Raw genomic sequence first — 15596 nt, forward strand, 5'->3', positions numbered from 1 at the left:
GCATTTGGACAGCGTCACAAGTTTTTTTTAAGCATTACTTAAAAATGTTTCTCATCTCACCATATCCACAGGTACAGAGTCATCTTATACAATAAATCCATGAGGTACCATTAAAAAAAAAAAAACATTTAAAAACAGATGCATTTGTTTAAAGCAAAGCATTTATTTACTTACCAGGCTACAGGTGAATCAGCCCTTTGTGCCTTCTAACGTCTCGTAATCGGTCCTCATTTATGTCTAAGAGACTCAATAATAATCATTTACATTAAATCCTTTAATCTTCCATATTTAAAAGTGTTTTTGTGAAAAAATTGTGAAAAATTTGAACGTTGGCGGAAATACGTGCCGCGTTAACCAATCAGGAGCTTGCTGTAGTAGTGACGTTATTACGGAAAGCGAGCGGAGTCGCAGAAGCCCCTCCCATGATGCGTGAATGTCTCGATGACTAGAATTTCAAGCGCGAATGAAGCGAGTAAACTCAAAATGTTCAAGCGGCAAACTAGACGTGGTAGGCGTGAATTTGATGGCTCAAATGTAGCTGGTGCGAACCCACGGTTAGGATCCAAACTAGTTTTATTTTGTGCCACCATACTTACTAGTGTAACTACTAATGTAACTACTTTAAATAAGGAAAACATGGAAGTGTTTGGTGGCTTCTAAATTCATCCCTGTTTGGATCCTAAGGAATGAATGGGGATAGGCTAAATGCTAACACATTCACGAGGCGCTGTACAAAGATTAAAAGTTCATGCATTGAAAAAAGAGTTATGTATTCATTCATCTAAGTTGAGGTAAGAACATAATAAAATATTGAAAAACGGTGGTGTTTTCCTTTAATGCATTTGGCAGATGCTTTTATCAGTATTTATCGTTGTAACTTGGTATAGGCACTTCTTGTATTATTGCCTCCCTATGACAAATGGCTTGATTGTTTCCTTATCTTTGTAAGTCGCTTTGGATAAAAAGCATCTGCTAAATGCCTAAATCTAAATGTAAATCAGTGGCGGTCGGTGCCTCCTGAGAAAAGCAAAATATGTGTTTGGGGTTTAGTGGGTGTGGCTCATTAAATATGTGTCTGTTGTGTCCTTGGAGCCACGCATCACAGCGTTGAAAGGGTTCCTGATAAAAGAGATGCTCGCAAAACACAAAACTCTGATTACAAATGAGATTAACGAGTATCTAGCAAACCATAAGCGTCTCCTTTATCATAAAGCCTTATGAAGCGTCTGTATCAGGTACGTGTTTTGACATGACACGCGATCACATAGCTTCACATGATGCACTGAACATATATTTTGACATGACGATCCACACACATGACAATGTTTTATCAAGTTTCGCATTCGTGCTTCTTTGTAAAAGTCACTAGCCGCCACTGGCTTTTGTAAGCAACTTTATCCAATCGAGCAGCATTGTGTTTACATACCCTACTGCCATTACAAAAAAATACAATATTTTGGGGAGAAGAATTACATTCTTGCTTTCTGTACACCCAGCTGTTTTTTCTGAATAGTTATTTTATTGTTTAAATTGTTGTGAGCTGTGTACAAACAAACTCTGAATGCTATACCATAATAAAAAAATCACCCAGCTGTTCTTAGGTGCCTGCGCATGCGCTGTCATAAGAAACGACTCGAGGGGAACAGAAATTCCAGAAGGGAACGGAATTGGCTGCCTAACCGGAAGTCGTGCTACATGTGTAGTTGTCGTCACTTCTCGTCGTTCGCAAAATATTGTGGGGATAGGGAGGTTGTGCGCTGTATGTCTTAAATGTTTAAATTGAGCTAACGTAAAAAATAAGGTTTATTTGAGTACGGTTTTGCCAAGCAAATCGGTCCGTCTGTGTGAGCATGAGTCCAGAGATTTCCCGGAAATCACTTTGCGGGTTTAAAGGAATCACATCCGAGTTGTAACTCTGGAGGATGCCTCTGCAAGTATTAGTGATATAACATCGCGCTGTCATCACCGGAGATATCGTTTTTATCAGGGACAGTTCGAGGAAGCAATCATCAAGGTACTGCTTTAAACATTTTTTAATGCTTTTAATTTATTTACAGTCGGGTTGGGCCCTGCTTTACGTATTAGGGAAGAAGTTATCTTTAAAAGTATTCATATTTTTTTAATTGTCTAAATATTATATAGTACGAAGAATAGATCGCGCGAAATATATTTGTTGGACAAAATAAGTTCAGTTGCTTTCATTTGTTCATTCAATCGCAGTTTGACCAGATACGTTATTGACGTAATGCTCTGCGCACATTGTCAGGTGTTTAATGCATTTACGCATTTGGATAAATAGATTACGAGTACGTGCGTTCCCTATGAATTGAACCTATTTGACCTTTGCTTTTTAAATACAATGCGCTTTCAGCTGAGGTACAAGAACACTATTATGTGAATAATGTGTACAATTCTGTTGTTTAGTTTGTACCGACAATACATTTTGCATACATTTATTTGCAATACATTTATTCTCTATTTAATGATCACAGGAGCACCCATATTACTGTCTAATATCTAAGTATTAGACTTGGGTATGTAAATACCGTCATACCTTAGAATGGTAATAATTTAATACTTTGTAATAATGTATGATACTTTCACTTTATCCTAATAGAAGTAATTTTTCCTAAATGTTATACACAGAAGAGGTATTGTAAGCTGACTTTAACACATTTGATCTGTCTCTTTTCCCCTGTTTGTAAGGTCCCTTAAATGATGTTATCCAATCCTCCGGCTGACCAGAAAGGGATGGAGCAGTTGCCTGCGTCTGCTGCTGGTCCATGTCGACGTTCTTCTCCGTTCTCACTTTATCAGGAGCAGCTGGCCATGGGATGCAGAGAAACCAGCAGGGAGATTGAATCTAATGACAATGAGCCCTCCACTGTCTTTGAGAAAGGTACAAGAGAAGTTCATTCAAAACGAGACCTCAGAAACAAATCAGAAAGCTTGTACATTTAGGGTGTTTTTAGACCTGAGCCTTTGTTTTGGAACCTGGTGTGTTTTCTCCCTTGGTTGGGTTCATTTAGGCATATTTGAACACGGGATCCGCACCAAAACAGCCACTCCGATTGCAAAACGAACTCCATGAAAGCAATCCGACCCAACGGACCAACTAACAGGCCATCGTATTGCTTTTTAAACCATGAGCATACCTGAAAAACAATTCAGATAATAACAAATAACAGACTTTATATGAATAATTGAGATTATTAGGCTTTACTAACTGACCACATGTGGGTGTTTCTCGCGAAATTAGACTTATAAGAATAGAAACATACAGTTACAAACATTTCTTCATGTACTATTTTGTGCATGATTTCAAATGACATCATACAAACCAATTTTGTTGTTTTTTCCACATTTAAGGGGAAAATTTTCATTACCGGAACGTGTCCATGACTGGATTTGGGTTCTTTGACATGGAAATATTTATAAATAAAAAATCTAAAAAATAAAAATCTTCAGTGCATGTTATACTATAAACATTAACAGTAAAGAAACATGTGGTATTTGGTGATCATTGGTAAATGTAGAGACAATAATAAGGAATATAAATGTGTCCAAGACCAATTTTCTCATCCTCCGCAACAATTTTCAATCATTGTTTAAGCCCTCAAGGAACTAACATATTAAAAAAAAAAAAATGTTGGAAGGGACATAATTGACCGTGACACTCAAGATGGCTACCAGGTAAGCAGTTCTTAATTTTTCTCTCCAGATAAAAGTTGAAATTTTGTTTGTCATAGTACCTAGACAACTTTTTAGTTCTCATTACCGAAACATGAGTTCGTAAATGTATATATTTAATGTAAATCATGTTGCGGTAATGATAATTTAAAAAAATGTAAATAATTCTATAGGAAATATTTTTTAAATTCTCAAAAAATAATGGTTATAGTAAGTTCAATATATGCAAAAAAAATGGCTTTGAGGGGTTTTAAAAATTTCTGATGCTGGACACCTTCTAAATCTGGATTTCGTCAGAATCACCCAAAATTGAAGTTTATTCCTCTATATTCTTGACTAAACAGCTCATAAAACTACATTTTATGACACAGAAAGACTAATATTTCGCATATCATGCAAGTTTTAAGCATATTGATGCTGACGCAAAATGCATTCTGGGAAACTTGGCTGTCATAAGTCACCTCCGGATGCATCCTCGATAAAATGGGGGGGATGATCCCTAGAACACATCTAGAACACATCTAGGGATGTTATGTGAACTTGGGTTGATGTGAACTTGTAATTGGAACAGTACTTGGGCCGCGACTGATCATGTTTTACAAGTCCACAAGAACGCATATTGAGAAGCGGCCATTGCCTTGTGAATTCAAACTGAACCAATCGATTTACAGGTCTGAAAACACCCTTAAGCCGCCTTTCCACTGCACACGACATACGGAAACGACAGTCGGAGTTCTCCCCCTAGTGGCAGTCGTAATGAAGTTTCAGTTTAATCGTATATGGGAGGGAAGCTCATTCCAGCGCAAGAGGCTTCATTCTAATATTTTTACCACGGTGGAATAAATAAATGAATGCAAATGAATGAAACAATAAACAGCTATGCATATATGACAAAGATTGCCAATATTTTTTTGAGAGAACATATAAAGACAAGATTAAAATAATTACATACACAAATTAAATTAATAATGTATTTATTATCAGTAATCAATAGTGTTTTTTTAAGGATTCAAGTGTAACTAATAAAGTTAAACCAAAAGGATTAATCATTTTCACCTCACACACAGTTTGTGATTGGAATACAATGAAAAACATAACTTCCGGTCGGCATATCGCATGCGGTTTAGTCGCACAAGTTCAAATTTTTTAACGCATCCAACCGTCAAAACGGATCCGATATTTACGCATCCGCAGATGGTCGGCACCTCACGCATCCGCTTTGCGACTCTCCATAGGAAATTAATGACTTCCGGCTTATCGGCCGTCGTTTGTCGTGTGCAGTGGAAAGGCGGCTTTAGACTCTGTGCTAGTTCAGTTTGCATAATCATGTTTATTTAAAGGACGCTAAGAATGTGTTTAAAATATCTGGTGAGATGTGCAGTTTATCATTTTATTTGTCCTGTGCAAACCCTAATAAGAGCATTTTTGAGTTTATACTAGATTGAACATTGTAGATGTAAATGTGGAACAATTGGTTCCAAAAGTATTGCATTGTATTGTTTTTGTTTTAATTTAAAATTTACACAATCATTGGTAAATTGGAGGTAATTGTCTGAGTGTTTTAAGACATTATTAAGCACTGCTTACGAGTATGTTTTCTCCTAACCTGCTTTGCAGAGGGTCCACAAAATCCATGTACTTGGACATCTGGTACCTTCAATTCAGCTCCTTCATCAGGAGAACAACTTGGAGTTCTTGAACAGCTTTTTGTGTCCCATCAGACTGAGATGAAACGTCTGCTGACAGATACCCTCGGCTCTCTGACGCAGCGTCTCAAGGCGGTGGAGAAGAGGATGGACCAGCTGTGTTCACAAAGCAGTGCGCATACCCGCAGTTTGGCTCAGCTTCACAGTAAAGTTGGCCAGCTGGGCAGGGACTTGTCATTTGGCTTTCCAAATGTACAGAGTGTTTCGCATTCACACAATCTTGGTAAATGTTCATATTTAAACAGTTATTTATGCAAACATCAGTTCTTACCAGAGATGCACCGATTACAATTTTCTTGGCAGATTCCAATTTTTGGTAAGTGGTTGCAATCAATTTATTTAAGCTACATTTAACTCTTTCACCGCCAGCGTTTTAAAAAAAAGTTGCCAGCCAGCGCCAGCGTTTTTCATGATTTTCACCAAAGTTTAATGCCCTCCAGAAAATGTTCTTCTTTAAATATATAAACATACAATATACCAAATGAAAGAACAGATCCTCTGCTTTCAAAAAAAAAAAAAAAACGTTTCATCCTACCTTTAGTGGTTCTTTTGCAATCAGCTTTTGAATATGGGTAGGTTTTTGCAAAAACACCATATTTTGAGCAAAAAGCAGAGATAATTCCATTTTTGTGACAGACTTTTCATAGAGATCCCATTCAGAGCGATCTTTAAAACAGACACGGACATGCAGCAGCTTGCCATAGGGCAATACTTCCGGGTTTAAAAAGTTGCGGAATATTAACCACCTGGTGGATAATAGCGGTATTGCGGAAAGACGGAAAATCTCGTCATTGGCGGGGAAGCGTTTTCTCTTAATTGACGAGATATCTCGTCAATGGCGGGGAAAGAGTTAAACAAAAGTTTTTTTTTTGTTTGTTTAAATGTAGCTTAAATAAATTGATTGCAACCACTTACCTTAAAAAATTGAGTAAATTGAATTAATAATTTTTTTCAGTGTGCGGTTTGAGTTAAATCACTACTCAACTTGGCTCATCTTTGTTATCACCGTCGCAAACGGAAATACCTATGACGCAGTTTTTTTTTACCTGACGGGAGGGGTTCTATTGGACCAATCACAGCGCTTGCGATCCGCGTAGAACTGACGCACTGTTAAAAATTAGCACAGGCTATGAATAACCTACGACGTAGACCTTACGCATGACTACAACATTGAAAGGGAATCCCTGGGATGAGTGACGTAGAAGGAAACTCGCTAATAAATAAAATTTTATAAATAAAAAAACAGAGAACTAAATCACGACCACAAAGCAGTATCTAGATGCAATGTACATTATTTACAGCAATAATCTGACAATAAATCAATCTGAAAAGATTAATGAATCAGGGTTCCCATGGGTCCTTGAAATCCTTGAAAGTTTGTGAATCTTGGAGAAAAAAATTCAAGGCCCTGGGAAGTTTTTGAAAATATACATACATAGATACAGGTCATTGAAAGTGCTTGAATTAATTTTATGCAAGAAGTTTTCTGGAAAAAAATCCATATTATTCCCTGTGTAGTGTAGGATAATATCATAAAAATAAAAATTCTCGACTTTTTAAGCACACGCGCTAAACTGTTCACTTTAAATGCTTATATCTTTTCTATGCGAATGTTGATTCATACAAAAATGCTTTTTTGCATAGTTGTGTTTGACACATGAAAACGTCTCGGGTTACGTATGTAACTGTTGTTCCCTGAGAAGGGAACGAGACGCTGCGTCTCCCTTGCCATACTTCCTGTGTCCCTGTAATGCCGTCTTTGGCAATATTTCACATAGCGATATACTTCCTGGCTCCCGCTTCACCCTGTCTTTGTGGTTAAGCCTCATCATTGGTTGAATTTGATATACACATTCAGACGCACTTACCCCTGGAGGCGTCCCCAAAGTGTCAGCGCAGTGACGCAGCACGAGTTCCCTCGAAAGAGAACTGTAACAATGTATCTTAAAAGGTAACACGATGTAACCTTGCTCTTACTTAAAATGTGTCCCCACATTTAGTCCTTGAATTTGAGGGTATTGGACCTGGAAAGTCCTTGAATTTGAAGTTAACTAAGGTGTGGGAACCCTGATTAATACTCCACTCCTAACGTGACATCATCAACTATATTGTTAAACCAACATGGTTCAAACATCGGATGTGCGACAAGCTAGATAGTTTATCCAACTATGCATTATACTTAGGTGGTTAAGCAGCGAGTTGTGTTATTGTTCGGGAAAAGCGCTCCTGAGGAGAGTCCGGGTACAGAATTCAATTAATGTAGCTGTTTGATAACGGTTCAGGAGCTGCTTCCAATGCAAGTGTGCGTGTGGATGTGACGTTTTTGCTGGCGTTATACTGACCAACCGGTTACTAGTCCGTCCGATCATGTGTAAAATCTGACAATTCCAGTTGATCGGTTCATCTCTAATACTATATGTGTCATTTATTTAACTGTAACAATTGTGTGCTAACAGGAGAGGACATCGAAGTCCTAAAAGATGACAGAGGAATCCTCTCAAAAAATATCTCTTCCTCTACACCACATTCTCCTCTCAGAGCGCTCTCTCCGGAACCAAAAAAGGACCCTGTTTGTTCATGGCTAATGTCAACTCCTTCCCAAAACTCGCAAAGTCCTGTCCATAAGCCCGAGGAACCAAGCTGTCCAATACTAAATGGGAATTCCAGTGGCTCCATGTTTGAAATGCTGAAAACCTGCTCTACGGGACATACTGAGAATTATTTGGTGGGTAATTACTCACCTGTGTCAGACTTTGAAGACCTGGAAATGGAACTAGTAGCTGAGAAGGATCGTGTCGCATTAAGCTTATCGGGCGGTTCTGTGATCAGCAGCCCAAATGAGAATGACAAACAGGTACTGACTTGTACACAGGAAGTACAGTCCTCTGATAATGTGGGAAAAGCAGACGCTACCAAGAATACTCAGTGTTTACATGCACAGGAACACCCACAGGTGCCTTCCTTCAACACACAATTTCTGCACTATTCGGGTACTAATGGCTCAAAGTCGGATACAAGTATGGATCCTCTTTATTCGTTTTCAAAACTAACGAAGAGCTCAGAGAAATCAAATTTTGGGAAAGTCGATGGTAACAACAGCCAGCAGGAATCGTCTGGTGAAATTACCTTATTTTTTCCGCATGGAGGGCAGCCCTACCCCTCAGTTCCCTTGGCTAATTTTCAGGCTTGTAATAAAGCGGCAGAAGCGAGCAGGGAAAAGGAAAGAATGAAAATGGGCACAAACAATGAGAAGCCAAGTTTTTTAACTACCTCGTTGAGTAAAAGTACAGCAGTCTTGGAGGGCAGAGAAGTAGGTGGCAATTCTGCACAAAGCACAAAGTTGGGTAGTAATGGACAAAGTGAGGAAGTTGGGGAACATAATGGCATTAATTCATACAGCCTAATAAAACATCCTTTGCAAGGTTCAAACTGTGAACAGACTTTACCAAACCAGTTGGTAAAAAGTATAGGTGATCAGACCTCTTCGCTTTTGACATTTCCGCAATCGCATCCTAATTCCCAACTCCCAAGAAACGGTTCCTCTAAAACACTTAATGTCGAATTCAAGTCTATCCATGATACTAACAAACTGTTAAATCAGCTGTCTGACACTGCTAATGGCTTGGTGTCTAAAAACTGTCCCAAAAATGACTCGGTACTACCAGACAAATCGACGGACTACAGCAGAACTGTATCAAAGCTCAAACACTACAGCGGTAAGAATCGCCATGTTTCTGGATACTCTCTGTCCCTTCATGAGCTGGAAGAAGAGACCTTAAACAGTTGTCAACCGGTACTTAAGAATTCATTTGCATTACCCATCAACCAATTAATGGGTAAAGACTCTGCATTTTGTCCTAGCTTATCTCAGCTTTTTCGGTCCACCACCCCGTCCATGTATGCTTTAAGCAAAGGGAGTTTCTCTGGGGGAGGTGTAAGCACCGTCCTGGCATTATCTTCTCCGACATCCTTCAGGCTGTGGTTTCGGCACAGACGGCTCAACTTCCCACTCATGGAGTTGTCATGTCCAGGTGTCCATACGGTTACGAGTCGGATTTTGGGAGAATGTAAGTGTCATCCTCTTCGGCCTCTGGTTGACCACACGGCTCCACCGGGTCTGGACAATGATCACCAGTGAGTTAACACTCCTAAAATTTGTTTTGCATGTTTAAAAAAAATTGATTACGTAATCAGATCAGATTATTGCTTGCATGCTGCGTGCACTAGCAATTCCAAGCTTTTTGATTGACATCTTCTTTATTGTTAGCTATACACGACAATCTGATCAAGAAGCTACAACCAGCAGGAAAAGAGCTACAACACGGTGGGCATATCCCCCTGCAGCACATTACCTCTAGGATCCCTTACCATGTAGCTTATAATGCTGCGTTTACACCAGCCGCGGTAAAGGCGGCAAAAACGCGCTATTCGCGTGTAGTTGGACACTTGAACATTTTAGTTTACTCGTTTCATTCGCAAGTGAAATTCTAGTCATTTGAGACATTCACGCGGAAATTTGTGTCATGGGAGGGGCTTCTGCGACTCTGTTGATACTCGCTTCCTGTAATCACATCACTACTACAGCAAGGTCCTGATTGGTTAACGCAGCGTGGAAATCCGCCAAAGTTCAGAATTTCAATTCGCGCGTACCGCACCGCAGGATGCCTCATCGCATCTTTGCATTGACTTAACATGTAAATCACCCGCGCTTGCCGCCTCAACCGCGGCTGGTGTAAACGCAGCATAAGACTTTGCTTAACACAATTTTTCACCAGCACTACTACATTTATGCATTTTGCACATGCTTTTATCCAAACCAGATTGGGGTGCATTCAAAATTCTGTGCATTCAGTAACTATGCAAACTTTGGTTTATCCCGCACCTCTTTATTATGGACATTGTGCACATTGATAAGAATAATATGCTATTAGTTGTTTCCCATGGTGGACTGTTAAACTGGTTATAAATAGCCATGGTTTTATAAGTTGGGTAAGATAATAGCGGAAATACGGATTGCTGGAAAAACTTGTCAATTGGAGCGAAGCGTTTTGTCTTAATTGACGAGTTAACTAGTGAATGGCAGGGAAAGAGTTAATAGAGACAGCTTGAATGCATATCATTTGGATAACAGCGTCTGGTAATTGCTTAAATGTACACTGCAAAAAATTATTTTCAATAAAAAAATTCTTAGAATTTTTATCTTGTTTTCAGTAAAAATATCAAAAAATTCTTAATCAATTTCTTGATGAGCAAAACAACCCAAGAAAATAAGTCTAGTTTTTAGACTAAAAATATCAAATTTAAGTGCATAAAACAAGCAAAAAAATCTTTTTTCTTGAATTTGTGTTTAAGAAAATTTTTCAAAATTTTTTGCTTACCCCATTGGCAGATTTTTTTGCTTGTTTTATGCACAAAGTCACTTTTTCTTGGAAAAAATATTTTGCAGTGTAGATTTAAATTGCCATTTCTTTACTATAATCATTATCAATTTTGAAGCATTATACCAAAATTTTTGCCAATAATCAAAATCCACAATAGTGCTTATTAAATATGTAATTGAATATGAAAATATATCAGCTGGCATTCTCTAAAAAATTTTTTTATTCTTTTAATGTGTATAGGAAAGCCATATCATTTGCATCAGTGGGTCACCTGTCAAAAAAACACCTTACGCCTGAGAAAATTATGGATTACCCTTCACGACACGGCATCAGCCCCAAGCACCTAGAAGGCTCACCAGCTGAATCTTTGCCCAGTTTTGCTGTGGTCAGCGCCAATGTTAAATTTCCTGGTTTGCATAGCCAAGGGGCATCTAGAGAAATGGAGCAGGTATCTTATCAACTTTTCTGCTTAAACAAAGACTTCAGATGGGAATTTATTTGGAAATTTAACTTGATACACAGGTGAAGTTTAAGTTAAACTGAATGTTTCTTGTAGGTGGATCTCTTTGATGCTAATGCAGACACACAAGCTGGCCATCGTTCCAAAAAAGTCTCCCAAATTCGAATCCGTAAGACCATTCCCAAACCAGATACCAACCTTACTCCAATGGGACTTCCCAAACCAAAGAGGTAAGCGTTTTCTCTTTATAGTAAATTTAGTATTGTAGTCCTCCATTCCACCGAATCGGTGCCATTTGCATGTTGTAACTCGTCAAAATTAAAAAAAAATTAACACTAAATCTAACAACATGCACATATTTTACTTTTCAAAGTGAGTATTGGTCAATCTAAGGCAACTAGTTAATTTTTAAAAATGGGTTACTCAATAGGGGCATTTTGGTAACAGGACTGAGTTTTAGCATAGATTTAGCAAATGCATGAAAATATAGCTGCAATAAATATGTGCTTATAGCATATTGAATTATTGGTCAAATTTTATTTTAAAATAAACTGATAGCTTCAAAGAAATAATGTAGGTAACAGGACTGAACATTATAATTGACATTCACAGTCATGGCATAAGTTTTATAAAATATACAGAAAAAGAAAATGAGAATTGGCCTTCAGAAGATCCATATGATGTAACTTCCTCTTGAAAATGTGACAAAATTTGAAAGTGAAATGCTGGGGACACTAAAATGTGCATTAATCTGAAATATTATGACTTTTTAAATATTAAAAAATATTTAAAGCAAAGATGGGATATGGACCCACACAAAAACTGCAAAAAACAAAGATCTAAATAATTTTATGTTTTAAATTTAAAGGTAAAGGATAGAGAGAGCGGGCAGGGATGGATAAATGGGTGTTTTATTAACATGCAGGACATTTTTTATAATAAAATGCATGTTTGAGTAATATAACTCCCCAGGTTAGGACGTTCACCAAGTAGCACGTTTGTGGACCATTTACTTTTCTTTGGTTTTGAGTTTTGACGTCTCTAGTATGTAAAATGTCAAATCAAACCTTCATGTATTTGTATTCCATAAGGTTAAAGAAAAAGGAATTCAGCTTAGAAGAAATTTACACCAACAAAAATTACAAATCTCCGACCCCCAACAGGTATGTGCTTGCAATATATTTTGTTTATTTTAATGCTTTTGTATAGAAATTAATCCTAAATGCTCTCGCGCAGATGCCTAGAGACGATTTTTGAAGAGCCGAAAGAAAAGAATGGTGCTCTGGTTTGTATTGGCCAGCAGAAACGAAAGCGAGTTCTGGATTTTCCCGATTTTACACTGCCGCGAAAACGCAAGGCTAAAACTAATCTAGGCCCCTTACGAGCAAAGGGGCCACGGGGAAGAGCTCGACGGGGTAAACATGACGACGCTGACCTTGATGTAATGCTGATTGAGAGGCTTTCAGAACTAGAAGACTACTTCACTCGCCAAGGACTGGAGGTTTAAGTACACCATGCGTTTGATTTTTGTGAAGGCTATTAAAGTTTGATATTAATGTAGGAAACATTTAATTGTCTGGACGTACAAAGAGGAATTTACAAAAGTTTATGAAGTACGCTGACCCAAAAGACATTTTAGCAGTGTGAGCATGTGGAAAAAATACAAGCACATTATAGTTGACTTGTACATGAGCACTTTTGTTTCCTTACAATGTGATTGTTGCAGTTTAGCAATGTTTCTTTATTCTTTACACATTGCGAAACAAGATGATCCTAAGCATCACTTCGGTGCAAAAATTGAGCCTGTGTTTAAACAAAGATTTTGACTCCTGAGTTGATTTCTGATGTTTAGGTCCTTATGGAAATGTGGTGATAAACAAGCACTGCTCTTCCCAGACTACTAATGTCAGATTGGATTTTATAGGTTATATTTTTTTCATGTGTAGTAAATCTGGATTAGCAGGTATCATTTTTTTAAAATCATTTCTTCCGTAAAAGGATTTGCAGGACAGGGCTACAAAAGTCTTATCTTGTAAGTTTTAATTTTCTTTTACATTAGGTTTTTATAAGGCACTGGGGAGTGTACGGTAACTGTACGCATTTTTTATATATTTTACTAATGCTGCTTGACGATTAGTCGTGACTAATCATTTGCAGAATAAAAGTTTTTGTTTACATAATATATGTGGGTGTACTGTGTATAATAATTATGTATAAATACACACACACACACACACACACACACACGTATATAATTAAGTAACATTTGCATGTGTATAGACATGTTTATATTTATATATAATTTATAAATATATTTTTTTCTTACAATTATACGTATGTGTGTGTGCGTGCGTGTGTGTATTTATATATATACATAATTATTATACACAGTACACACACATATATTATGTAAACATATATGATGTATTATTCTGCAAATAACGATAAATCGCTACTAATCATGCGGCAGCATTATATTTGACCTAAACCTGATCTCACAGGTTTTCATACAGGTTTTATGTGACTAATTCGTGTTAATTCATACAAAGTAAATCATACAAAAACGTACAATTATTTGAAAGACATAAACAATATCCCACCACTAAACCCAGCGTCACTGGGGCGGAAGCAAATCGTCCAAAATGTATGAACGTGATCATTTGAATTCATAAAAATTAGCCACCACTTAAATTCGTACGAATTGTGCTGGACATTGTGTTGATTTTACCTTACAAATATAACATTTGTGTGTAATTTGTTGTTTTGGCAGCTTTTATAAAAAGACAACATTCAAATTAGGGATGCTAAACAATTAATCGCGATTAATCGTTAGCAGAATAAAAGTTTTTGTTTACATCACATATGTGTGTAAACTGTGTATAATAAATATGTATATATATATAAATATGAACACATTCATGTATAATTTTAAGATTTTTTTTTATATATATTAAGTATTTATATATAATATAAATTATACATAAATATACAAATGTATATACACATGTAAACATTTCTAAAACATATACATGCATGTGTGTACATTTATTTATACAAAGTTATTATACACAGTTCACACACATATATGATGTAAACAAAAACTTTTATTCTGCTAACGATTAATCGCGATTAATCGTTAAGCATCCCTAATTCAAATGGTCTTTCTCTAGCTCTTTTATTTTTCAACCTTATTGCATTTTGCATTAAATTAAGTCTTTCTGTCCGTTCATAATCAGCTTCAGCTATATGAAATTTAACAAAGTTGCATTATTACGGTTACGATACAAATAACAAAATAGGACAAGACCACTTTGTTCATATTGTTAGTTGGAAGAATGCTTTTATCATCATCAGAAATTTAAAGGGCAGATTAAATTATTCATGTTTGAATTCTAATAAATGCTTGCAGTGCATCCATGCTTTTATTCTAGCTGGCTTAATATCAGGCAGACATTTGTAAAGCACAACATTTTTATGTAGATAATTGGATTTGACCGATTTTAATAGGTTCATCATTCCGTCAGTTTTTTTTCTAGATAAAAAAAGAGCAATGCAACATTTCTTATGGTTTTACGTGTTATGTTTCCAGTTTTTTTAAATAATCAATTGTAATGTAGTATCAGACCTACCTATAGCTTTTAGTCAATGATCTGCACTTGATCCCCCAAAGAGTCTGAGCCTTTACCTGAAGAGCATCTCTTTGTTAGAGGAATAGATGTGACTTGAACACAACCTGTAGACATTTATTTTTAAAGAGATGTGTTGTGTGTTTACACGTCTATAGTGAAACTGGCTGTTTTTATAATGGAAAATGTTAGTTTGTATTTATATTTTATTTTCTTGTCACACCTACACAGTGTTATTAGATGATGCTGCTGCTGTTGCTCAGACCAACACTAACTATTGCTTGAGTGCTCTCAATCAATGTGATTTTATATATATATATTTTATGAATAAAATAGTGTTGAATAACACTTTCTTATTCTTGTCATTCTTATTCTTGGCTAATTGGTCAGAAATTATTGTTGATGTTTAAAGCCATTATATGTACATGACTTTTGTAATAAAAAATCAACATAAAGAATCTGTTTTAATGAACAACTCGTCCCTTCCACTCTATCCTCAGTTTCAGGTTGTAGAAACTATGGCAACACTAGTGGACAATTCATTACAATGACACAAAACAATCTGATCGTAATAAAGGTAATAAACAGGTAATAAAACATTAATTCTTTACCTCATACTAGCCAGGGTGAATTTCCCAAGAGTATCGTTAGCTAACTATGGTTAATCGTTAGCTAACTATGGTAACTATAGTTGCTTTCGGAAACGCACGTCAGTCAGAACGATAACAAACAG

The 15596-nt window shown here is 36.8% G+C and overlaps 1 protein-coding gene across 2 annotated transcripts; it reads left to right on the forward strand.

Annotated features, from left to right (window-relative positions):
• Positions 1–1705: 1705 nt before the first annotated feature.
• LOC135774220 (uncharacterized) lies at positions 1706–15211 on the forward strand. Of its 2 annotated transcripts, XM_065284168.2 has the most exons (9): positions 1706–2014; positions 2707–2899; positions 5308–5619; positions 7853–9530; positions 9664–9720; positions 11018–11225; positions 11334–11467; positions 12329–12400; positions 12474–15211. In XM_065284168.2, exons 2-9 carry the CDS (start codon positions 2716–2718, stop codon positions 12742–12744), a joined length of 2916 nt encoding a protein of 971 aa, XP_065140240.1. In that variant the 5' UTR covers positions 1706–2014; positions 2707–2715; the 3' UTR covers positions 12745–15211. The 2 variants fall into 2 exon arrangements, with proteins under 2 accessions (XP_065140240.1, XP_065140241.1); XM_065284169.2 differs by lacking the exon at positions 9664–9720.
• Positions 15212–15596: the final 385 nt, after the last annotated feature.

This window comes from Paramisgurnus dabryanus, chromosome 5, assembly GCF_030506205.2.
Source record: "Paramisgurnus dabryanus chromosome 5, PD_genome_1.1, whole genome shotgun sequence".
Lineage (NCBI taxonomy): Eukaryota > Metazoa > Chordata > Actinopteri > Cypriniformes > Cobitidae > Paramisgurnus > Paramisgurnus dabryanus.

What these genes read in the sequence shown, in the direction of transcription:
- LOC135774220 (XM_065284168.2), top strand. Translation starts at nt 2,716, where the DNA reads ATGATGTTATCCAATCCTCCGGCTGACCAGAAAGGGATGGAGCAGTTG. An exon ending in TTCGCATTCACACAATCTTG is followed by an intron (nt 5,620 to 7,852) that starts GTAAATGTTCAT and finishes GTGTGCTAACAG; the next exon opens with GAGAGGACATCGAAGTCCTA. An exon ending in GGTCTGGACAATGATCACCA is followed by an intron (nt 9,531 to 9,663) that starts GTGAGTTAACAC and finishes CTTTATTGTTAG; the next exon opens with CTATACACGACAATCTGATC.